This window comes from Cydia strobilella, chromosome 9 (genome assembly GCF_947568885.1).
Source record: "Cydia strobilella chromosome 9, ilCydStro3.1, whole genome shotgun sequence".
Taxonomy (NCBI): Eukaryota; Metazoa; Arthropoda; class Insecta; order Lepidoptera; family Tortricidae; genus Cydia; species Cydia strobilella.
In genome coordinates this window covers 6,389,935-6,417,203 of record NC_086049.1, presented here as the reverse complement: position 1 = coordinate 6,417,203, position 27,269 = coordinate 6,389,935, and the positions used below count along the sequence as shown (strand labels likewise).

General features: G+C 37.8%; 2 protein-coding genes across 3 annotated transcripts in view; both read left to right on the top strand.

Moving 5' to 3' along the window:
* Window positions 1–763: 763 nt before the first annotated feature.
* On the top strand, window positions 764–4,751 carry LOC134744172 (cytokine receptor). The gene has a single exon (XM_063677885.1). It carries the CDS (start codon window positions 1,068–1,070, stop codon window positions 4,749–4,751), a length of 3,684 nt encoding a protein of 1,227 aa, XP_063533955.1. The 5' UTR covers window positions 764–1,067.
* Window positions 4,752–4,783: 32 nt separating this feature from the next.
* Window positions 4,784–27,269, top strand: part of LOC134744182 (WASH complex subunit 1-like) — a 47,476-nt gene continuing 24,990 nt past the window's right edge. For both annotated transcript variants that reach the window (XM_063677902.1, XM_063677900.1), the window contains exons 1-5: window positions 4,784–4,924; window positions 5,070–5,472; window positions 5,683–5,976; window positions 6,461–6,825; window positions 27,081–27,207. In XM_063677902.1, coding sequence (XP_063533972.1) covers window positions 5,098–5,472; window positions 5,683–5,976; window positions 6,461–6,825; window positions 27,081–27,207 — 1,161 coding nt within the window. In that variant the 5' untranslated portion in view covers window positions 4,784–4,924; window positions 5,070–5,097. The remainder of the gene's footprint in view (window positions 4,925–5,069; window positions 5,473–5,682; window positions 5,977–6,460; window positions 6,826–27,080; window positions 27,208–27,269) is intronic.

The window sequence follows — 27,269 nt, the reverse complement described above, 5'->3', positions numbered from 1 at the left end:
CACAACTTCAGACCAATTCGATTAGAAATATTCAAAATATTTGAGAAATTTATAAATATAGTTTGTCAAAGGACTGTCTCATTTCAAACATAGACAGAGAGAATCATACTAATCACTAGTTCTAGCACCCAAAAGAAAAGGATAAGTATAGTTTTGTACTGAGGTTTTGTACCAACTATATTAGCATTTGTGATGCTATACCAAAAGGGTCCTCCACACTCGTGCGCGAATCTAGGCGCGAAGCCGCGAACGCGTTCTAGTTCGCTAATCGCTTCGTAGTCTGGAGCGAGCTAAAGAGTGCTACTCTGTCAAGCCATTTCCGTTAGTAGAAAAGAGCGGCAAATTTAAAAAAAGTAGGGGCGAAGGGTTATCGTCCCATAGACAATTTGAATTTCGCGCCTTTTTCTACTGACAAACTTGTTTGACCAGCTATAACCAACCAGATTCATATGTGAAGAAATTCAGCTAAATAACTATACCTTCTAGTGCAGTAATGTGCAGTAACCATTATGTGCTAATGGTAAAAAAGTTTCTAGTTTTATGTTTTATATTGACTATTAAATGCTATTAAACAACTATTAAAGCTATAATATATGATCATTCTTTTTACATTCTACCATCCATGTTTTTTTATCAAATATATTTTTGAATGTGGCGACATCATTATCTATTGACTTGTTTTTTGACACATACTTCCGAGACTGAAGTGAAGTTGGCGATTCCAAGAATATACTAGTGTTTCTTTCTATTTTATGTAAGTACTTACTAATAGGGGAACTAAAATTTCATTTAAGCCTTCTTAATTCAGGGCTAATTAGTGTAGAACCATGCGCCGACAAGAAACTTTAGAACTGTGAGAGTGGTGCGCGACGGTGTTGTGTTGTGGCTTCATTCGAGTGGTTTGTGTTCAGTTCAGTTCAGTCTGTGTCATCGCGCCGCGAGTGCAGGCAGTGCGCCATTTATCGTGAGATAAAAAAACAAGGAATGCGTACATCGCTGGGCTCGATTTAGTCCAGACGACTCTGTGCTGTGTATCGTGATGGTCTGACAAGTACAAAATATTCGTTATGGAAAGAAGAACTAAAAACAGTGGTTTGCGCAAGGGCCCACACTTGAGCTCTTGGATATGGTGCATGTTTATCAAAGTTTTCTGCTTGCCGTGTATATTTTCGGAATGTTTTGGAAACAATATCACGTTATCTGTACAGCCGCCTGGAGACCGGAGGATATTTTATGGGAATCCTTTGGAAATTTTCTGTGTAGCAGAAGGTGGGGATGTTGCTGAAGACCTAGAGTTGTTAGTGAATCATGTTCCACTGAATACTACAATAGTGAATGAAACTACTATCAGATGGTATGAGGAGAGACCAGAAAAACAGAGTACAACCTTTTATTGTAACAATAAAAGAAGAAATAAAAAATGTTCCAGTAAGGTAGTTGTGGATGGATACCCACAGGAGGTAGAAGAGTTCACATGTCTGTCCAAGAACCTTAATGAGCTCAATTGTTCCTGGGTGCCGCCTAAAGGAAATCAGTTGGTAGTTAACTACAACTTAACCTTCTTGGTAAATGATAGAGCAGTGTTACCATGCAAAGTGCATGATGAAGTAAATGTAAGCTGGTGTGTGTGGACAACGAAAACTGGACCAGGAGTGCCCCTTTACAGGCAACAGCTAGATATGTACTATTTCAACTTGACCTCCTATAATAGTTTTGGAAGCATTTCCCAAAACTTTGCAATTGACCACTTCTCAATAGTCAAACCTGACCCTCCTACAGCCTTAGAGGTTGTACAAAATGAATCTCGCAGTGTGACTATACAGTGGAAAATATCTAATAATATGGTGGATTTGTTAAAGGGAGGGGTAGACCACCGAATTGAATATCAGATATCTGAAATTGATAATACAACATACTTTCACAAGATTGATGCCTCTGACTTGCCACCTAAAAATAGGACATACAAATATGAATTAAGTTTGCCATTTGCACATTGGGAGTATGAAGTGAGAATCTATGTTAAACCCAAGAAAGCTAGACTAGACCAATACTGGTCTGACTATGCATTTATAATGATCAATACAACTAGTGAGAAACCACCACGCCCACCTAAAATAGCTGCAGGCTCTTTCCACCAGCAGCCATATTTAAATCACCGTCTCCTAAAAATCTATTGGTCCCAGCTGTCAGATGTTGAAGAAGCCGGTGCAAACTTTACATATAGAGTGGTTGTCTGGCAAGGAAACAAACAACAAACTTTATCTCCGGATAACAAGAGTTTGAGCTATGTCAGCCTTAATGCATCCGATGACCCCCTGCAGGTGATGGTGTGGTCAGAGAATGATAAGGGGCTCTCTAAAGACTACAGCTCTCTTTACATTCCTTCAGAGGATAACACTCAAGATTTGCATGTAGAATCATTCACCAAACTAACACATGAAAATGGCACTAATGAGTTGTCTTGGCAAAAAATTAATCATAACAAAATTGACAACTATACTCTATTTTGGTGTGAGCTGAAGACTACACAAACTTGTACAGGGCGTATGAACTTCACAACTTTATCACCATACATCAGCAAACATTCAATAAATTTGCCCTCAACTCTGTACCAATTTGCCATCTCTGCTAACAAAGGCTTCAAGAGTAGTGGAATGACATGGGCCTACTGTGATATCCCTAAAAAAGGAATGGAGTGGTATCAGATTCCAGTGTCATTGTCACATGATAGTACATCAGTGGATACCACACATGTTAACCTGACTTGGGCGGTTCAGTGCACATTCTCTGCTGGCTTTTTAAGAGGTTACATCATCTATTATTGTCCAGTTATTGAGACCAGTGCATCCTGCTATGATAATAAAAATTATACTAAACATATTGATAATCCAGATCAGAAAAGTGTCTTAGTAGAAAACCTCTTGCCTTACACAACTTATCAGTTTACTATTGCCCTTGACACGGCTTCTGGTATCAGGCAACATAACAATACAGACCGTGTGACCACTTTAGAAGACACCCCATCAAGTCCTACAAATATCAGGATAAAGGACATCACACATGTTTCTGTGAATATCACATGGGATCCGCCAGAGCACAAGAATGGAAAAATTCTTTATTACAACATTACAAAAACATTGTCAGATGGAACCACAGATTATGTGATAGAGGATACCTTTACACATCGTCAAATTACTGGGCTGCAAGGTCTCACTAATTATACATTTGCAGTGAAAGCCTGCAACAATGCTAAAAATCGCTGCTCCAGTATTGTTCCCAAAGATGGGATACATGTAAGAACAAGAATTGGGCCTCCAGGGAGAATAAACAGTGCACCCCTTTATAATTACTCTTTGGGAACCATTAATTGGTTCGCTCCGGGCCATGTTGATCTCTATCAAGTCATGATACTAAAAAATAAAAAAGAATATGAGATTAGTAACACAACAGATCTGTATGTTGATACAGTTGCTTGTCAAGGCGATGAAATGTCTTATCAAGTAAGAGCAATAAATTATGATGCAGATCAATATCATGGAGTGATGGGTGATCCGGACTATGTAGAACTACCTATAAGAACTAGCAAAGGTATTGATGAATATGTAGGAGAATGGAGTCAAACATACAACATGCCTTGTGGCCAATCTGGAGGTCTCACATTGACACTCATAATTCTGGGAGTATTTTTAGTTGTCGGCGTTGGCTATGGATCACTGAAACTCTATAAGAAAATGAAACAAATGGAAGACATAAAACCCGTATTCCCCAACGGCTTAAATGTCCCCGAAAAAGATTTAACGAAATACGGTTTCGGCGGCTGGACCCAAACCAACAAAGACGAGAAACCATCATCAGATGAAATGCTGCTTCTGCCTAATAGTAAAAGTAACACGTCTCCCGTATCGCCCAATGTCAAACAGAGTATCGACAACTGCGATTCAAGCGACCATACGGATAGTACCGCACTATCCAATAACTCTGAAGGCCATATCGACAGACAGTCCTCAATATCAGATACCGCCTCGGATTCTTCATTACGAGACATAGAACAAGGGAGGGATGAAAACGCAAGCCAAGGGGAGGCTTCCGCGTCGGAAACTGAAAGCTCGCGCGAGAGTTCTCCGTACTTGAACGACCTGGCGTTCAAGAAGAACCCAAACAGTGGGTATGTGCAGTCTGTAATGAACCCCAATACCGATCTGAGTTCACCCTCAATCAAGAGCCCGCAGGAGCAAGCGAAGTCGCCCGTGGCTGCGAGCTCGAGCTACGTAATGGCGGGTCTGCCGCCGCCGATCTTCACGACGGGCCTGTTGCCGTTGAGCCCGCCGCCCGTTGGCTACGTGCGCGCGGACGACCCGCAGGCTAGGCTAATGAACTTGCCAAAACTCGGCCCGTCGCCGACTAAACTCTTCGGGCCGGAGAGCTTGCCGACATTACCCTTGCCTTCACCTAAAAAAGGCGAAGATTCTAGCTATATTCAACTGCAGTGCTTAGAGTCGCTGCCGAACTTAAAGGTCCGCGAGCAGCCAAAGCCGGCGGCTAGCGGATACGTGAGCCCAGAAGATGCGGTACTCAACAAGCACCTAACCAACATGATAGCGGCGCGCGCGCCCGTGCCGGACACGCCTATTTTGCTCGATCCAGACATGAGTCCCGATGCCTATTGCCGCTTTTCCTGGAGCAAGGACCCTTCCATTGACAATTTTAATTCAATACTCGTTGATTCAAGTTTGACCACTCCCAAAAACTGAGTGCACGTAGTGACCGATTTAAAAGACTGAGTGATCGAACTGTAGATATTATTGAATGTGCTATAGGATTATTGAACATTGTCCGTTAAAAAAATCTAGTTGTGTTGTATAGTGATAATTGTCGTGCCTTATTAATTTATTTTAGAGTTTAAAAAAAGGAGATTACATAGTCGGTAAGGACATAATCAATCTTACATTTAACGCTAATTAAACCCTAATTATGTTAGGTATTAACGATCGCTTGGTATAAACATAAACCATTTAGAAATGCGACTTTAATTAACAGAATAATTACGATGTCGGTTTCCATTGTTTCAGATTAGCTTAGTTGGCTTTTTTAGTTAAAATGGAGGGCTTATATAAAATAAATTTGGTACCGTGCGATCTGAGTACAGAAGAAACGATACTGCAAATAGCAGACACCCTTGACAATCTGAACGGGATAGTCGAAGATGTGTTCGCGCGTCTGAATCTCAGAATAGAACAGAATAAAGAAAAAGCGCTGAAGCTTTCGCAGAGAGTAGAATCATCAAAAGCTAAGGTTGAGAAATTGACGGGCATTCAGACGGCGATCAAAGTGTTCTCGAGCGCCAAGTATCCCGCGTCAATCACGCATGAACACTACCAATCCATATTTGACCTAAACGGATACAAGCATAAGCCTCAAAAGGTTACTCTGAGCAGGAAATCTCAGGGGATGGCCAATGACAAACAAGTCCAGGTAAGCTATGTAAATTACCTGTCAAAATACACTTTTTCATTCAGTAGTTTGCTAAAGGCGCTCATTCATAAGTAATTAGTTAATTACGCGGTAAAACATGCTACCCAATAGTAGTTTAATCAGCATTATCCCTTATACCTACTGCAATCATAAAAACAATAGACCCTTTTATACCGTCTTATCATCTCTACATATAATGATTTCTTTCAGGAAAGGCTCCACTTCTTTCACGTCAAAGTGGGTAAGCCTAAAAACCCTGAACCGAAACCGAATTTCGATTTGAAAAGCGTAGTCGATACTTTATCTACCGTGGGCGAGTTACTCGTCTTCAACACAGATGAGAGCCCCTACCTCGGCAGTAAAACCAAGGCACCGGCATACGTGCCGAATGTTGCCAGTGCCGATAATAGCAGTTGGTTGGAAGAAGCGCCTTCCTCTATCATGAAAAGAGAGCACTTGAAGAGAGAAATCGATGAATACATGTACGCGCCCGGAATGGGGATGGTAAGTTTGAATAATTAAATTTGACCTCAATTAGTGATTCGTTCAGCAAATTTACTTATGTGAGTTCGTAAGACATAGCACAGAATTATGAGATTCATTCATCCAGTAAACGCCTACTGTTTTTTTGTCTCGATATAAAATACCAGTTTTCTATAAGTTGGTCCCAAACCAAATTGTCAGTAAATAAGAACAAAAACTACTCATCTATCTTTTGGGTGCTAGTACTATTATAAGACAAAGATAGTATGATTCTCTCTGTCTATGTTTGAAATGAGACAGTCCTTTGACAAACTATACATCCTTTTTGTTGACAGCGGTCAGTTTTCATGACACCCGGTCATTTAATACACCTCGTTAAGGGGGCGCGGGCAGAGAGACTAGTGGATTCCAAATCGGCGGCTAAAGATCTAAACTTATTAAAAGCCATGACGTCTCTTGTCAATTTCCTACAGATCTCACACAGCTCTGTTTACGCTTTACACAGGTCCCTGAACTGGAAATGCCAACAGATCTACCGGATCTACCGGGCATAGCCGGCGATGTCCAATTCTCGATAGCCCAAGACGGCTCCATAGCACCTTCCGCCGTTACCTCCCCTGTGGCGCCCGTTAAAGAAATAATAAATCCTGATCTACCAGATCTAGCTGATCTACCGGATGTGAAAGATTTGCCTGACATAAAGGATCTGCCGGATATAAAAGATTTACCTGATGTGGATCTACCGGATGTGTCAGTGCCTAATGTGCCGGCGGTGAAGTTGGGTGCGAGAGACTTGCCGCCTCCGCCTCCGCCGCCTCCTCCGCCGCCGCCGATGGAGCCGCTGACACCGAAGGAGACTCCTAGCAAACGGTTGGTTCCTTTTTTTATACAAGGTGCCCACGAGGAATCCGAGAAATTTGAAACACGCATTTCTGTGGTCAAGAGCAGGAGAAAATCGTATATGAATTTTGGCAAATTTCGCAAACATATATATATGTATTTGTACATAAAATTTAAATTTTATTTGTAAAATTGTTACAATTTTTTACAGTTTTTTTTATACCTAGTTTTTGCCGTGTTACTTGTCACTTTTTGACATCTATCAGTAAGGATAAGGATACCTATTTGGACTAGGTCCCATAGTGGCAACATCGTCAATCAAAAAGGCGTTTTGCAGTAAGTATTAAGTAAAAATATAAAATGATTATTTAACTGGTTTTAACTCTGAAACTAGGCGAATTTAAAAAAAGTTTATTTTACAATTTAGTCTTTAAATATAACCAGGAATAAACTAATATTGTCTTCGGTTACCGCGATAGTTACTCATGAAATAAAACTATGAAAACGGATTATATCGCGTATATTGAATTTATAATACATCCCGACGTTTCGAACTCTTTACAGCGTTCGTGGTCAACGGGTGACTGAGGAAAAATTACAAAATGCAAAAATACCCACGTACTAAAGTAATGAACAATCATAGACTACAAACTTTAAGGCTGGTTGTACATGCAAAATCGGTTCATAAGGCTAGTTATACACTATAATTATTTTTCAAAGATATATATATATACGCGATAAAAAACTATGCCGGCTCCAACCCTACACCACGGACCCGAGAAGATTTAATTCTTTAATAAAGGAGCAAGCGAGACATAGACTGTGAGACCGTAGTGTTGGATGATGCTGGACATTCTGATGTTTTGAAAAGATGTGTCCCGCCGAGTTTGTTGCCGGTCCCATATTGGGATACCCTCCTACAATTTAGGAGGGAATTAAATCTTCTCGGGTCCGTGGTGTAGGGTTGGAGCCGGCATAGTTTTTTATCGCGTATATATATATATCTTTGAAAAATAATTATAGTGTATAACTAGCCTTATGAACCGATTTTGCATGTACAACCAGCCTTAAAGTTTGTAGTCTATGATTGTTCATTATTTTAGTATGTGGGTATTTTTGCATTTTGTAATTTTTCCTCAGTCACCCGTTGACCACGAACGCTGTAAAGAGTTCGAAACGTCGGGATGTATTATAAATTCAATATACGCGATATAATCCGTTTTCATAGTTTTATTTCAGGAATAAACTGTTAAAATCTCTCGGGTTCTACGTAGGCACGTGGTAATTGTAGTATATAATAGAGCTAATACCCTACAGTTGCCCACTACATCTCTATATTATGATTAGTATTTACAAGTATTGTAAGGATAAGTGTAGGCATATTCGACGTTAAGCGAAGTAGGCGCCAATAGCGTTCGCTCATTTAATATTCATATTCATAGCATAACATATTAACATTCGTCCAGGTAAATTAGCCATAGGTATATCCCCCATTTGGGACGAGTGGTGATATAGTTTGTACTTCGATGATACACGACTGTTGTCATATGTGTGGCCTCTCTCCACGCTTCAATACGTATTCCTGCAAAAAAAGCATAGAACAGGTCTGAAGCCATAAAAATTGCGTTAGACACAACATTTCCAAGTTTTATGAAAGGCGTGCTCTAACTAAGGTTTCTCTCTCAATTAGCTGGCACTGCAAGGCGCCAATAAAAATGTACTCAGATGTCACAGAAGTGCCGTTTGTAATGGAAACTTTGCTTCTTTGTGATGAAAATGGCGCCCAAGTATTTATTTATTCCCAGACGACATAACTTTACACACTTAGATTCGCCGCAGTCGGGCGAAATGAAAACCCGTCGTCTACCGTTTAACTGAGGCGGTAGTTATTGTGGTCATCTACGGACTGGTTAAAGGGATTAATGTTAACCCTTTGACCGCAAAAGACGTCAACAGACGTAGACGCGCACAGGAGGAGGATAAGGTTTACGAAAGCGTGATGTATATAATAGGCGTGGTGTTCAAAGTGTTGAGTAAGGAAACAGCAATAAAATTATGCACTAGTTCCATTCCCAAAACTCATCTACTGTCCGCGCGCCAATTCCGTGCATTCGGAGGTCGAGGAAGTGGAGGGGTGTGCGCCGCGCCCGTACGTATGATGACACCACTCTGTCATGACGCCCAACATTCCTAACATTCCTCAGCCGTGCACGGAATTCGCGCGCGGACAGTACTTCTACGTGAAAATCACCGCCCAACTTCTTTACCAACCGCCTAAGATAAGCAGTAGACCTATAATAACATGTTTGTTTATATAAAGCTAAGGGGCATGGCACACTTGCGTCCGATTAGCATTGGCATGTCGCTCCGACGTGCGAGCGGGATGTCGCTATAATACGCGCATAGCGTTGTCTCGCTCAAACTTCGGAGCGGCGTGCGAATCGGACGCAGTGTGCCATGCCCCTAAATGGAAGCATCCAAGTTTTATGTCGACAATATACGATACGGCGGCAATACTAAGACAAGCAATAACGTAGAATTCTTAGGAACGACAACGAGAGCTTAAATCAATCCACCGACCGGGTCAGCACCCTTAAATCCATCACCTGTTTTCAATGCATTTTGTACCCGGAGTTCGACTCAAGTATAGTTTGACATCCAGATCCGTAGCGCTTGTATTTAATTGTAGCTCAGTCTTACTGGTGCTGGTATTGAAGTTGTTGGTAAGCTTGTGCCTTGCCGAGTAGGAGTTATTCTTACAGTCTATCAGGCACATCGCCTCGGAACTCATTTGAGACCGAAAACTATACCTAACGCGTCAGCGCATAGGCATTCATTGTAGTGTGACGTAACAGAACAATATTTCATGTTACAAGCATTTTTTCATAAAAATATAAATTAAAAGCAAACTCATTCGTAAGAGCCCTAACGCGGTAATTTCATTAGATATTTACTCGTAGCTCGCAGGTTAAACTCGTATCCAGAATTAGACAGAGCAAACTGACAGTTGCGCGCGTGTTTTTTATGAAATTATGCTGATACTTACATACATATTTTGACCCAAATTGGAATGTCGCATTTTATCCAAATCTAACAAAAAAAAATTTCAATAAAATATCAATCGGACCATAAATAAGGGCTTATTTATAGTGGTTTATTAGTGAACCAATGCTTAGCTTTTACAACTGTCCACCGACTTAAGCCGCACTTAGTAGGATTTATACCTCGTTTATCCTGATTAATATGCCGCGCCCGCCAGCCGTAACTCTCTGGACTTCAAGGAATCTACAGCAAGTCCAATTAGGATTCCGGAGTCGTCTATACGGTAGATGTTTTCTTGTTTACTAGGATGCTTTGTAGTTGAGACAGGTTTTCAGTGTTTACTTTATAATGGGGGAAATAGGTGGTTTTTACTTTCGTCATTTAAATGAATGAAAGAATGTTTATTTATTCAGGCAATAGACCCATTACATACAATGCAATAAAACATAAAAAGAAATACGGTAAAAATAAAATAGAATAAAAATAAAATAAAATAAAACTCACTAAAAACTAAAAAACTAAACTACTTACGGTTCGGTTGCTGATGCGCGGACAACCAATGCAGGAAAAACGCATTTTGGTAAATGTTTTCATTTACTGTCACAATAAGCCTATTATTAGAAATGCGTACCCTGTTCCAGAACGACGCTATTCGGTTTCTAATAATGGCAAAGAAGTCAGGTACCCTGGCTTCAACAAATATCGCTGACGCACTGCAGAACCGTGGTTGTTTGAAAATTTAAAAAACGTGTCGGTTTGATTTGATGAAAATAAACTGTTCACCGAGTACTTTTATATAACTTTTTTTTTTTAGGAAATAATTAAGCAATATAACGTTGGAAATGGGTATAAACTTAGGGACACTGACATGTAGACGAGAAATCTGACTAAAGAGCAATAATAAAGTAAACGCCGGTAGCAAAACGACTCGCATGAAAAATATATTCTCATTAAAACAATCCTGCGGTGTCACTATACAAAAAAAAAAACATTGTGTGACTGCGGTGCGCCCTTTATTTTATACAAACGCATTCCTTTTCATTAGCTTAATTAGCCTCATGCATGAAATTTATATTTGAACGAAATATGTTTTATTCGGATGTTTGTTTCCGTTATATCATGTTACAAATGCATTTCCGTTTTTAAATTACCATTTTATTACTTAAAATTATAAATAAAACGTACAAAAATTTGCCCGCGAAAAGCTAGTGAGCGAAACGCTCGAAACGCCACGTGACGTCACGCGTTCGACAGATTAGTGTCATTAGTAGCAAACGTCAGTTGGGCCGCCCAACGTGTGACGTCATCACGCTCTGTCGAATTCGCGCCAAAAATTATGAGCGTTTCAACCGCTCAAAAATTTTCAACATTTTAAATATTTTTAAATAAAATAATGTTAAGGTTTACAAAAGTATTTTTATCATTTCCGGTGTTCCAACGATATAAATTATGAATCCAAAAATAAAAATAAATTAAGAGAGCTGAGAGTTGTGGTGTTCTCATAGCGAGTCGGGATTTTTGTCTGATATGTACTAAAATATTTATTATACAATTTGAGTCATATCTTACATGTTTAAAAAATACTCAAGATATAAACACAGATTTTCAACACATCTACTATAACTGCATCACGAAAATGAACATATAAAGAACCTTTACCTATGTACCTAATACAAAATAACCGACAACGTTTGGCTATGAATATAAATTCCCTTTTTAGTATTGTAAGTTGTAAGTGGACTATAGTAAGGACTTCAAGAAAGGAGTGTACCTAGAAGTTTTTAAGGGTAAAGGTTTTGGCAGCGGGCATATTACACCCCTAGCGATCAAAGCCTCCATGGTCTATCATCTTACCTACCATCAGGCGGGACGTATGCATCTCCGAAGGTTTGAAAAAATACGTAAGGTCAAATCTGTACAAAATGTCCATTTCTCCGTAACTAATTGTAAGTCAATCCACAAGAATGTTTGTCTAGAACAACACGCCACGAGTCAGCTGAACCAATAGATAACCGACCATAACAAAAAACTTTACACATATGGCGACTTGTTGTTCATAAAAAATCAGGTAGGGCTCCGATAACATTTAAAGGTCAACGTGTAGACATAAATACGACTCTCTTTTTGTTTGCAAACGATTAAGATACCAAGGAGTGAGTGATATATGCACCATACTTACAGTACCGGCCAGTAATATGTATATCAACTTAGTGTGTTTTTGTATGAACTTGTATAGAGTAAGCATTATAGGTTAGATTGTAGATTGCATATTTTACTAGTAATTTTATACAAATATATGTATGATGAATTGATGAATACTGCAATGAAATACTGTGAATTACAATAGGAGACTCAGCATATTACTAAAAAAGCTCTATGAAAAATGAAGTTGACTAGACATTAAAACCAAAAACCCTCTATGAAAAAACCATGACATATGACATGAGACCAATTTTTCTCATCGCTCGTATAAAATTATACAAACTACCTAAAGCAGTTAAGTGGAAATCACTTACAAATAGAAAAAAGTTATACCGTAAAATTAAATTAAAAAGCTTTTATTTCGGATTACATATTACATCCATAGAATTACACATTATTAAAATTGAAAAATAAAAAAACATGGAGGTGATATATTATTGGCCGGTACTGTATATCTTATCATAATAAACGCATGGTAATCCTGACCTTTATGATCATTTCTAGAAAAAGTGCGAACACTTTTTATTTATGAAACGGTGGCAATCGAATAACACCCTGTATTATTTCTGTGGCTCCAGTAAAAAGAGGTGCAAGTCTCGCGCAGCTCAGGTGAAAAGGGTATAAGTTTCATGTAATATAACACTTTTACCTATTTTCACCAGAGCCACAATAGTTATTTGTTTTACAATGGGGCAAAGTTGTTGTTGTTGTTGTTGTTGTTGTTAACCTCTCGTGCTAATATTGATACTCGAGTAAGCGAAAGATTCCAAAATTGAACCACGAGCGTAGCGAGTGGTTCCAAAAATAGGATGTAGAGCGTTGCGAGGGTTTCAAGGCACGAGGGTTAAACAAATTTTGCCATCGAGTGAAACACAAAAATTTTCACGACACCAGCACAAGGAAAATACTAACTGTAAAATATCAAACAAAAACAAAGCAAATCGATTTAAAATGAATGTTATTAAATATTTATCATTCAAAAGCATCATTTAAGAGTAAATTCCACCAGCAAACATAAGAAAAAAAACTCAAAATTTGCATTTGATTAATTTGCCTCATCTTTGATAATTTTTGAACAATCAAGAGAGCCGTTACCAGCTGGTGTGGTGAAAAATTATTTGGCCCAATCTTGATTGTAGTATGTACTTGTAACGAAACCGTTTGAAGAGGCAGTCAAGCAACACTTTGTTTTCACGGTTGTTTCTAGTTAACCGAGTACGGGGAAGCCGGGGGTTTGTAAACATATACTCTACTTCGCAAACAGAGCCTCTTAGCAATCATTCTTTCGGTCTGTAGGTACGCTGAAACAAGCTAGTTGTTGTAGGTGGATTCGCTTGAATTTCCGAAATAAAATTATGTCTCTGGTTCGTTAAAACAGCTGTTGTATGTGTTTTCATATGATAACGTAAGATGAATCATGTACACACTGAATAGATCTAGTTCTCTAGTGCCCGAAGCTGGAAACGTCTCAGCAGTGCTGACGCCACACCCTTAGGCCTAAGCATTGTAGCGACTCTGCGGCACCCCATCTAAGGCGGATTCGGCACTCGTTGGTGGTTTTAGACGGTAGTCCTCTGGTTAGACCGTCATCCCTCCTGGTTCCCCCGGACCAGGTGGCATGCGTAAACGCATTTCCCCAACGTTAAAAAAAAAGGCCTAAGCATTGTATGTAATAACATAAAACGTTTCATAAAACAATTTGATTTGATCCATAGTTGAGACATGTACACGTTATTTAATGGTTTAATGTTTTTTTTTTTTTTTCAAATATAAATGTGACAATATTGTCTTCGTATTCTGCGCTAGTTACTTATATGTAAATAGGAGAAAAAATATATTGACAGAACTCAATATATTATTTCCTCAGTCTCCCGTTTACCACGAACACTGTAAAGGATTCGAAACGTCGGGATGTATTCAAAATTCATTATACACGATATAATCCGTGGTGTCTGCCTACCCCTCCGGGAAATAGGCGTGATTACATATATGTATGTATGTATAATCCGTTAAAATAGTTTTATTTCATAACTAAATGTGATATTTTGGTAGATTTCACGCTACGTTTTAATTTGTATAGTAGTTACAAATAAATCATTACCATTAGCTATAGTTGAAACTTTCCATACAGCATTAAGCTGTCGCATTTAGGCGACACCACGCCTGGCGATCTTTGATTTGTTTTTAATTAATATATCTAACTCATTAATAGAATACCTGTGCAATCTTTCTACTAATTTAACCAATTAGCAGCAGCATTACTTTTCAATAATATTAACAATTTAGTAAATTACCCATTTTCTGTGTAACAGCTATTTGATTTTCATTTCTTCACGATACGTAGAACCTCTCATAGCTTCTCAGTAACGTGAGCCCACTATTATTGTATCATAACCTATAATTATTGCCTTCGTATTTTCCTAGTGCCAAAGTCGTTGGAACCTTCTTGAAAACGTTTATCTTGTCATCGGACACGGAAGTGGCTTCGTAATACGATCATTTGTTCCGATTATAATAACTTAAGTATTACCTGTACCTACTTACATCTACATACCTTGACCATAAGACCTAATAACATGTAACCTGTCAGACTTTAACCGCTTATTCCTAACAGCTTACCTACTAGCAACTTAGCACATATGCTGTATTATACTTATTTATTTTGCTGGTTTATATCGCAAAGACAGGATTGCATGTATGTTTTCCCCTCACTAGCTCGGAAAGTTGTCTTTTATCCTTCAATACAAGCGGGGAAAAACGCGTTTTATCCACTAGTGGGGAAAGTAATTTGACCTTGGATGGAGCGTGTTTAAGTAGCTTGACAGATAACAAAACGTAAATCGTTTATGATAATGATTCGTTCGATATTAATTATCATTAAATAAATGGTTTGAGAATCTAATGAATAATACCAAATTTAGCTTTATTTAATGATTTTAAGTCATAAACCTTAAAATTCCATAAGAAACGTTTGTTTTTTTATAATGATGTTAAATACTGAACGCACAAGTTGAGTCGATGCAATTTCAAAACGCATCGTTGACATTTCATACGTCAGAAATGTCAACATTGTCAACAAATTTTTTACTAAAAAACTTTTCTCACCGACTCGCGTAAAAATACATAACTTACAGTTTTCTGTTATAATATCGTAAAGAAATGAGTGATTCCAGTGATGAAGATAATCTAACGCCTGAGGATGTTGCATTTTCCTCGCTATAGTGAGGTGAAAAGTTTTGTGTTATACACGGGCGCAAAGGTATTTTACTTCTCGTGTGTTGAAACACTCGCTACGCTCACCTATAGAATCCTTTCGCTTGCTCGTGTTTCAATTCTACACTCGCGGGTAAAATACAACTTTGCACCCTTGTATAACAAATAACTATTTCTTAACGCGGAGTTACTACTTTAGCATCGCAAGCGACAAGCGCCACCCGTTTTCGTACAATCCATAAACTTGACACCAAAACCGTAACTACAAAAAAACGTCCGATCAAAACTCAACTGTATTTTGATAATTATACGGTTGGAATTATAAATAGGCTCGTTTGTAAACCGTCGCTCGTGCGAAACTATTGTTTCGATTCGAATTTCGACTCTCCAAATATGGCGCCCGACATTCGTCATACAAGGTAACAAAATGAGATTCGACATTCATTTGTTTTAATTGAGGTGTTTAAAATTTCGAATACTAACCTCGCTATCCTTATTCGAAGAAGAGATTATTTTTACAGAAAAACTTTTTCCTGGAATGGTCGTTAACATTACACTTGGCGTTTAGGTACAGAGAATGGTTGATGTTATTTGTGGATGTTCGACGAGAAACGTACTTATCGTGTTTCTTTTTATTCAGTTTATTCGGGATATTGTTGTAGACACGTACTTACGTAGTGTACCAGTGTTGGGTACACTGAAAAATTACGAATGAAATGAATGTTGTTTTGGGCATGACTGTCTTACCGTGTAACGTGTAACACAACATTAGTTGCATAGGTCTGGGCGGGTGTTAATATAATTTCCGGGCTTTATAAAGGCTATTGCTAACAAGTACTTAAACAAATGAAACGTCTGTTTATCGACCATTGACGATTGACGCCGGTTTCTTCGAAGGGTCGGTTCCGGCGAACGTTCGTGGTCTGTACCGCGAATCGATGGATTGAAAATAATACCCGGTGACCGGTGTATCAGAAGTAGTTTGATTATCGCGTTTATGTCATTTATCAGTAAGGTCAAAGCACTTCTTGCAGAACCGTCAGATCGTGTATTAAAAAAAAATAGACGCTAAGATGGGGTACGCTAGGGGCCCTCAAAATGCTGTCGCTGCGCAGTTGCGACAACGTTGCGTCGCAGCAGTAGCCATAGACTTGACTAGACGCCGACTCTCAAAAGACACCTAGTGTACCCCACTTTTTTTACGCTAGTGTGGGGTCTCTTACAGCAATAATCGTATGATAGTTTGTGATCTTGTCCATTATATCATTCTGAGGTAGACAGATGCGATATGGTGATTGGTGATACTGGTGCTGGTGTTCACTATCTCTCTCAAATTAAATTTAGTTGCTTCCATCGGTTTCTATAATGCTGCCCATTTATGTAATTGAATTGCAATACAAATCATTATAATGTTTTGTATTGCATCAAGGTACTAATAATTCAATTGATATATAATAAGACAATACACATGCCGGCGCCTATTATAATATCTACAGACTATATACATTAATTAGCATATAGGTGATACATACACATATTTAATTTATGCTAATTGATGTATTGTCCTGCCGACTGGTCGAGGGCGATTCCTTTTGCGGTGTGCGTGAAAATTGACCTTGCCATATAAAAACCGAATACATAATTCGGACTGCAACGCAAAATAAACTATGAGTACTGAATAGTTAATGAAACTTAAAAAAAACTTCAAAAATGTATTTTAGGTGACCTATATATATACCTATATATACGCACCGTAGATTCAACGCCAAAGACCGATTACCAACGCCAACGTCATAGACCACAGAGCAACATAGACCTACGTGCATATGCATAAACTTCAATTTCAGTTTTGACACTTCGTGACGTGGCGTCTGGATGACTGCTTTTGTGTTTGACACAGTGTCGAAAAGGTTAAGCAGACAAAATTTCCCTAATTACTTAAATACAGTTGACAATATGTAACTTGGCTAAGAAATATACAATTCAGGTTGCTCTGGCTCCTACACTACTCGTACAACTACACTAGGATCAGCTGGTCTTGTAGGTAACCCGATAAATATTTAAATTTTAATCAGTAACACGTAAAATACCTATTTATTATTTTAAGTCATGTGTATAAAAACCAAATCAGCATATTTTGATCATGATTTCAGTAAGGTAGACTTACCTATAGTTGAAGAAAAGAAATGGTATAATATGGCATACGAAGTTTTATATTATGGAGCCCGAGTACCTATACCGCAAAAAAACAAGATCGGAATTTCGTTTTCTACCTCTCTCTCGCTCTTGCATATTCGAGCGATAAAGAGGCTGATATAAAAATATAAATTTTCCTTTTTCGCGGTAGGAGGCGGCCTCACCTGGTCTCTGATCTTTATTTATTAAACTTATTAAAATCACGCAGACTATATTTGCATTGATTGACCCACGAGGTCGATAATTGTATGCGTAATGAATTTTAGCTGTGAGTCAACAGTTTATAATAATAAACAGAACATGCAAAGGCTTATTTAAATACCGAAACAGTATCAGTAATGTCTGTTCTTCTTTTTTTTCACATCTCCTATTTGGAAAAAAGCTTTTTCTTCCCTGCTAGGAGGGATCAAAGTGGCACTTTTCTGTTCTATGGTACTGTTTTTGATTTTTTTGCGTAGGTACTATTTTTTTAGCTTAAATAATATTTTGAAACATAATAATTTCCTCATAGGTGGTGAAGTGAATGTCGGCTCGCCGTAAATATTAGGGTGGGTCATTTTTACTTTATTTTATTTTTTAGGGGCCACAGTTCAAAAAAGGTGCCATTTTGTAATTAATAATTGCACGTATTTTTATTTTATTTTTAGCTTGAGTAATATGTCATTTTGCTCCCTCGTGACACAATCTACTATTTCTTATACCTATTAAATGAGAAAAATATAGTCGTATCTTATAAGAAATTCTTAATAGTCATATTAGAGAAACATTTTGTTGAAAACACTTAAAAACACCCTCTACAGTGCAAAGCCGCTGGCACAGCTGGCTTTAATTTTTTCAATATTTTATTGAATCTTGACAGATTGTAAGTTGGGTCAAATTATGCAAGTCACCAACTGCATTAACGCAAGTAATTTGATTCGTTTTGCTTTCCACGTAGTGCGATGATGTGCAATAAAAATACCGTTAGCAAAAAAATGACAAATTAATGTGATAAAATATAGGTCGTTTAGGTAAACCTGTTAAACCAACGAGATATAGTTGTCGTATTCTCGTATACGTTTGTTATCTATGTCAAAGGTTGTTCTTGATCTAAACGTCATATATAATTATTATAAACCAGTACTCTAAGGTGGTTTGTTTAAATAATTAAATAATTTTTTACCACACCAGCTGGTAAATGCTCTCTTGATTGTTCAATAACTAATGAAAAAGTTGCGCTTTATCCACATGTGTGGCAAAGTAATCGAATGCAAATGTTGAGTCGTTGCCTTAGGTTGGCTGGTAGAATTGACTTTTAAATGATAAATTTGAATGATAAATGTTTAATAACGTTCATTTGATATTTTAGTTAGTATTTTCCTTGTTGGTGTGGTGAAAATTTTTGTTTCACTCGGTGGCAAAATTTGTTTTACCCTCGTGCTTTGAAACCCTCGCAACGCTTAAGATTCCATTTTTCGAACCACGTGGTTCAATTTTGCAATCTATCGCTTGCTCGGGTATCAATATTAGCACGAGAGGTTAAACAACAACTTTGCCCCCTTGTAAAACAAATAACTATAATCGAATTTAAAAGTGTTGCGAGTAAAGTTGTGCCATTCCTGAGCACGTTCTCCGTTTTGTATGGGAAAAGTTCTCACTAAATTTCCCCTAGTAAACGGAGTAAACGTTCTCGACAACGGCAACTCTACGAGTCAACTCAATTCAACGAGCTGCGAGTCATCCAACAAAACGATGCATCCATGCGCTCTAAGATAGAGATATCAGAGACCTAGGCTCTCCGAAAAATGTCACTCGTGGGTGACTTAAATACCTACTTAAGTTAAAACCGTAATAATTAATTTTATTGTACAATTAGTTGGCAATAAGAATGATTGAAAAATAAGGCATCAAGTAAGTGTACGTCCAGAATAACCTAGTTAAGTTATTAGTCGCTGCTGGCGACGGGCGCGGCGCGCACGCGCACGCGTTGCTCAACGTTTGTGAGTGCGATGGGGCGAGTGATAATGGAATGCAAGAGGATATAAGAAAGAGAGATACCTGAGAGTACCATATCATAATTTATACCTGTGTCTTATTTGTATGTTATGTGTTATTGACTGTTCTACTTGCTTTATGTTGTTAATCTATTTCAATTTGTGCCGCTTTGGCATTAGCTGTAAGGTGCATTTTGTTATTTGATATAATAAATAAATAAACAAACTCTCAACTTTGCTCCACGAACACCGAGGAAACAGTTTGCTCCCGCCCTCGCTTCGAGGAACCCAGGCCATACTATGCTTTGTTACTTGCTTTACAAAACGGCAGTTGGACAAAGGGAATACTTGTGACTTGAAGAATATAAATGACGAAATTAGAGACACGGAATACTTATGGTTATTTTGAGGAGCGAATATGTTTTATTTGGAAATTTACCGTGCAATCCAAAGAAACGGTTCAGAATATAACCTTTGAAATGAACATTGAACAAATAGTAGAAAATCTCTAACACACGGGAATGAGAATTATGGATTTTAAGTATGGTTAGATGGATTTCAGAGCTACGCATTGCCGCATGTATGTATGTACTGAGGTAGGTTCAACACATACCTAAAGGTCGATAATAAACCCACGAGCCACAAGGCGTTTATTGTTAATTTTGTGGTGTAGTGCAATTTAGCACGTACCGGCTATTAATAAACTGGTATGTTTTGTAAGTCTAGAAAATATAACAATCATGCGGTGTTATATAAATAAACTATATTCGGTTCTTTGTTTTCGTTGGGCGAAATGACATTACAATGTTATATTATGTTATGAGTGCCAGTGCCATCCTTAAACCTATAACAGTTGGTAAAAATTGTTACCTGTACGAATAGATTATTTATTATTCTCCTATACCTATAATCAGAATCCGAATATTTATTCAATATTTTCACAATTAATACTTTACATAGCACACCAAAAGCATCAACTCTTGGACGATGACATTATTTGTTATTCGATTACATTATGGTCCGAGTCAAAAAGTTCTTTTGAGATAAATAAGCCTAAAAGCATTGCAATCCCCGTGTCCCTTTTTTGTTTGCCCTTCAACGTCATATATGGCCATGGTCGGCGGCCGCACGTAGTGACGCATCGGATAACTGAATGACATGACTTATGCCGGAGTAGTTACGAAGGATAGGTGCGCGTACGCATAGTACAATTTCTTGTCAGTGGGAGAAAATAGCTGATTTACCTAATCTATATTTTACGGAAAACAAGAAAGGGGTAAATGAAAGTTAATTAGAAATAGCAATAAAATAAATACAATACATAAACGGAAAATCAGCCATCAAAAGAATAATAAACATACATACTACCTACGATGAAAACCACATGAAAACTGTGAAATAGCTTATAAAATAATGATTTATTAAATAAATAAAAATCGTCGATAATCGTTTTTTAAAGTACGCAATTTATGCCATCTAGAATATTTATTTTAGAGCATCTCCCCATCGCCCGGCGCAGTCTTAGGTAAGTACATACGTCACGCGGTGTATCCAAACACATTATACCTAGAAACGCAACGTTAATATTCCAGTAGGGGTTTCCCGCGAACATCTGTCGTTGTACAGGCGTCAGCCAATTCGCTTGTATCTTTATTTGTAAATATTATCTCATTGATTCTAACATATCTAGATCTATACGTCTCTTTCTGCGCTTCAGGTCAAGCCTCAAGGCCAGTTACCCTTTTAGTTAGCCCAGCCAATTGATAATTAGGACACTGGCCGTGTGTAACACTAATAAACAATGACTAATGCCTTTACAGTCGATTCGTTATAATTAAAATGGTGTTAGGTATGTGATATTCATATTATTGAAATATTACAGCTTGTAATGGTTTTGAGTACTACATTTATATAGAAGCATTTCAGAAAATGTCCCTTGCCCTGTAGTGTCGATAAGAAAATGTATTGTGATAATTTGTTTAATTGACCATTTTTAGGTTCTTTTACTGAGAGTTTCTAACGTAAGGTAGGCATTTGTTGCAAAAACAACATCTCAATACCCCGCGCGCGGATCTACGTTACGTTCTAGAAAAAGGCTTCGTTTTGGGACATGGTGTTGTATAACTTTTTAGTGTGGAATTTAATAAGCTTTCGTTTCGCCATACACAGTATTCACATTAAACCCAGATATTCCGAGAATAAGAAAAACCAAAAAAGACTTATACTTTTCAAGATGGCTTTTGATCCCCGTGGTCCCCGAAGCTTCAACTTTATGACACGCAAACAGGGGTCCTTGAAACTGTAGGTGTCAAATTTCATTACTGTCACTATTGTTTAAACCCCATTTAAGACCTAAAATCTGTTTTTGTAGTCACATTTTTAAGTTTTACACATTTTTCCTCCATTTATTTTAGTAAAACTGATGTCTATTTTATTAAAATCCACTTAAGGCCGTTCCGTCGGTTTGCCGCTGTCTCTGTCACATTTCGCAAGAAAGAACGGGAAAGATCATGCGCGCCAAGTGTCAATTACGATCGAATTTTGTCGATTTTTATTTATTTTTAAAAACGTTACCCTACAATATCGAAATTCGAAAGCTATGAAATTATTATTTAAGTTAAGATTGTTTTTTCTTCTTTTTTTATTTATAGTATCACATAATAAATAACCGAGTAAAGTTGGATTAAAAGTCCGAGTTAGAGGTTACTTTGGGAATTAATTGTATCAAGCGAAGTGTAATAATTCGTGTATCGGAAGCTATGATATTAAAGATAATATAGTCAAGAACTACATATATTTTTTCCACGTCTACGAATATCAACGCCTCTTAGAAAAACAGGATCATATAAGGAGATTTTTCGCCTTCTGGCTTAGGGAACCGCCTTAATAGTTTAGGCGCTAATAGTAAAAATATGATTTACTATTCGGCGGCTATTCAAGGCGGCTGTATTAATTTTTCTTTAATAAAACAGGTGTAAACAGGTTGTGAAGGGTAAGAGGAATCTACCGATATGTCATTTTTTAATATCCGTCCAGTATCCTGAGCTACAGGGTGTACTGATTATCAGTATTTAAACCCCTAACCCTACATTCTGTTTAAGTCGCAGGCGAATAAAATGTTGATATTGGAGTAGAACGTATACAAATGTATAGACAAAAGTGGAATTCATATTCCTCCAAGTTTCATATTAAGAGAATATCCCCTGAAAGGGTATAAGCGCTAAATCTGGATTCAGCTATTATTGTCTATAACAAGATGTATTTTTTCCGCAAAGTTATCTAGGACTTTTTTGTGTAGAATTTAATAAGCTTTAATGTTGCTTTACACCATATTTTCATAGAAAACGTATATTTAGAGTAAAACGCAAATTTCTCCAGGATGGTACACATTTTTCAAGATGGCTGCGATTCCTCGAGGTCCCCAAATGTCAAATAGTGTGGACATGAAAAAGAGACCTTTAATTAACATACATACCAAATTTCATATCTTTGGAAGGGTTTCGAGGTGAGACTTAATACGATTGTGCTATACGTTATATTACAAATTTCAGAAATGGAACGTATATTGGAACCCTTCACTTACACATTGAAGGGGCTTTAGCTAAGTTTTTTACCTGTATGACATTCAATCCATAACCTATCCAGACTCAAACGCCCAATAATAATTTCTCCGTCGTACAAAACAGAACGAGTTCTTAACCGTTACCCAGATTCAGAGCTGTAGCTAAGTCATAGTAATAACATATGCATTATATTTTACGTAAGTTAGGGACGCTGCTTAAACCATCATTTAATTGATGTTGAAGGCCAATGATGATATTGAGAAGTAGCCATTCGCGTATACACAGTAGGACCGGGAAATAATGTACATATGTTACAAAACTGCTTTTTCTGCTTATCAAACCAAAACACTTTGGAAAGCCATGCGTCCTAATAATAAGTACTGACAGAATACATAAACTACTTTGCGTTTAGTAGAAATGTTTTTCGAACCCAACGCAAAATTAACCAAACCGGTCCCCTACCAACCAAGTCTGCTTCATCGACAAAAAGGAGTTTTTATCCGCATCTTCTCAGAACTTATTCTAGTTACTGCGTGAAGGCTATCCTTTGCGAGTTTAATTAAGTAGATACACTTATGTCCTTGTGCAAGGATGATCGTAACTTGCGGGGAGCGAAAGTCGATGCCACTTTTATTACGGAGAATTTTGTCCGCGGCCCGTCATGCGCAGTTTCAAGGTTGGAATACTGCATCAGCATTTATTTATTTCCTTAGTCTTATTACACAATAATTGGTAAATAGAAATGGCACTTAAGGAAAGCGTCTAGCTTTTTAAAAGATTCTTAATAAAACAACGTCAACAACGTTTGTTTATTGAGTTTAGGACTCGTTCAAGGTGTATCGATGAAGAGTTAAATGCTGTGCAAAGAAGGGCACCCACACTCCTTAACAAAAACTTGTTTCAAAAATCCCTTAGCGCACCGCACCGCAGCGTTTATTTTGATACCTATGCTATTTTGAGTTCCTGCGCAACTATTTCCTTATTCGCGTTCCACGCCCTTTCATTAAGTATTACCCAAACACAAAACAGTTCGGATTATTCGTCTCTGATACTGATAAGTAAACATTTCCTGGGAAATATTTACGTATAGTGGGGCATTCTACCAAAAGGCAGTATGGCAGCTACTCGTACCTTAATAAATTGCACAAATCTGTACATACCTGCTGTTGAATTGAAAGCTAAGATATCATGCTAAATATGGCAGTCTTAGCTTTACCAGATATATGAAAAAAATTGAGTCATGTAACTCATGTACCAGACATCTGACATCTGACTTCGCAACTGCCATTTGTGGCCATTGGCCATGGGAAGTTCTATATAACAGCAATTGTGCAATATGTAGAATTTTTGTGTACAGGCTCTGAAAATGTACCTATAATATCAATTTAATTATCGAAATGAAGGACATAATAGAAGCTGTAATAAAATAACGTCATCAAAATTGGGCTTAAAGAAGTAGTAAGAAAATCTATGACCTCTATCTATCCCTCTAGGCTAGGATACAGGCCTGATTTCTAAGTGTATTTTTAATAGTAAAGTATTTGCTACATTGTTTTTAGAATAGCCGTATCTGGCTCGCATGTCTGGCGACGGATCGATAGTAAAGGTCGACTGAAGCTAATTTAGCTTTCGCTGTACCTAGCTACAGCACGTTACAATAACAGCTGTAATTGCAGAGGGGCCGTCCTGGTTGGTTGTTACACGGGCTTACCTTATCGCCCACACGAGTTATCGATCGAGTTGGTATTACATCTGTAACATTTACCGGTAAATGTGGACGATAATGTACCAACTCTTCTTCAAAAATAGCAGCGGTGGTCGTTCAGCGTACATTGATTGCTAGACTTGTGTAATCAAAACCTTGTCTATCATATTAGTCTTATAAAAAAAAAAACTTCGATTAAGCACGTACCTATAGTCGAACCTTCACAGTAACTTTAGTTTATACTGAAACATAATCGATTTATTCACAAGTAAAAAAAGAATGATTGCCTTTAATTTTAGAAGGATCTGCGGGCATATAATAGTCGCAATTATTGAAGTGATAGCGTGATAACAACAGTGACTGTCTCTTTTTTAATTAAACGACGTAAAAAGTATAATTTATTATTTCACGTTGATAACCGACAACCATCACTCGTTAACTAGAAAACAGGTGTTGCCTTGCCATGTCCATTTCTAGATCCACATACATAAAACCTTTAAAAAATACTGCTAGCTCTTAATGCATTTGCACGATCGGGATAAATAATTAATCCTACGTAATAAATGGATCGCGTATTCGTTAACCGCGTGGGCGGAAACGACTCGGATACCCAGAACTCGCAGAAGCGATCCGGCGTTGTAGGAAAAAGTTCCTGTTTTCTGTAATACCAAATAATACTCTTTGTTGTTACATAATATTTACGAATGTCTTATGCATAATATCCTTCTCATGTAATTTTATTGCGAGTAATGGCCGTCTTTGAAACACCTGTTCAATTGTGGACATAACTAATTAGAAAGACAATAGATTGATATTATACATTTAGTATCAACGATTGAACCAGACTACTACGTTAATTGTAAATAAAGGACATGTTCATTTTAGCTCTTGTGCGTATTGAAATTATTGGGAGATTGTGAATGATGAATACGCTTTTTGACTGCAAGGCCTGAGGTTATATTAAAGTTAATATTTGTATACAAGTCGCAATATTTATATCTTGTATCAAAATCCGTCCTTCGTCTCACCTTTAGCTCTATTTAACTTAAGTAGGCGTGTCCCGACTAAAGAACTCTTAAATTTAGCAAAATAATACATCATTTGCTCTCTGCAAAGTCCTACGTTGTATCTGAGCGTCTGAATACTCTAGTATCTGAGTACCCCCATAACGAAAAAGACTTTCTTAGGCTGTTTTAACACATTATTCACATTAATCATGTGAGAAAAAGGTTGAGGATGCTCTTTCTTATGACGGTAATTAAAAATAAGAAATGTTTGCTTCTCTCTACTTACATCGGCCATCGCCTAGCGATTTAGGCTGACAAAATACTTCAAATAATACTGTTTATAATTTGGGTTCCGTACCCAAAGGGTAAAAACGGGACCTTATTACTAGGACTCCACTGTCCGACCGTCTGTCACCAGGCTGTATCTCATGAACCGTGATAGCTAGACAGTTGAAATTTTCACAGATGATGTATTTCTGTTGCCGCTACAAATACTAAAAATAGAAAAAATTAATATTTAAGTGTGGGTCCCATACAACAAACGTGATTTTTTTGCCATTTTTTGCGTAATGGTACGGAACCCTTCGTGCGTGAGTCCGACTCGCATTTAGCCGGTTTTTTTACTCTCGTTGTTAATACCTACAAAGTCTATGTAACTAAGTAGGAATTAGTACTCGCTCCACACGGTATACAAACGTTGATATGATACCTATACTGCAACTGCTCAAAAAAATACTCATCTTGAGCCATTCCTCGAATTTGTCGACTGCTATAAATAATCCTTTAGGATGTTTCGAGTAATTTGCTTTATAACTCTTTAGAGAGGCCTGTTAATTGATCGCTAGTAATAAACCGATACCAGACGTAAACATAAACAACGTGGGAGTTGTTCTGATCCTTTGAATAAAACTTATCGGCGGATATCAGAATATGACCTACTCGTTAAATAAAATAAGTATTACTTGAAGGACAAAAATAGGTCAATAGTTAGTTGCTCCATATTATTCTCGCGGCAAATTTTATATTAGACTTATTACAAAACAACCGGCCAAGTGCGCGTCGGGTCACGCGTTCATAAAGCCATACCCAAAAGGGCGTACCTGGTCTTCGCGGCACTTACGTCCTTATAATAAAAAGATTTTTGAAAAAAACGCATTAATGGCTCAACAGTACAATATTCGCGGAAAGTATTTATTAAGCTGTATTATGTTTTTTGGCATTGTATTTCATCATACATCACAACTTAGAGAGATACTCTCAGAAACTGAGCCCCTTTGTTATGCAATGTAACTGGCCCTCGCCCACTTTACACCCTGACATCTTAGCTTAGGTACGCAGTATGTAAATGAATGTTATAAAATGTTACTTTGTTTTGTCCTAACAGGTCTGAAGCCAGAGAAGCCCCTGCTCCAACTGGGGACGCCCACTCGAATCTGATGGCCGCTATACGACAGGCCGGAGGCGCTGGTCGAGCCAAGCTGCGGCCGGCTGCTTCTGCCACTACTTCCAAGGTATGAGTTTATTATTATCTCACAAAGTACTGTATAGTGTGATCTGAACTTACGACCAACCA

Coding starts and splice junctions, on each gene's coding strand:
- LOC134744172 (XM_063677885.1), top strand. CDS start 1,068: ATGGAAAGAAGAACTAAAAACAGTGGTTTGCGCAAGGGCCCACACTTG.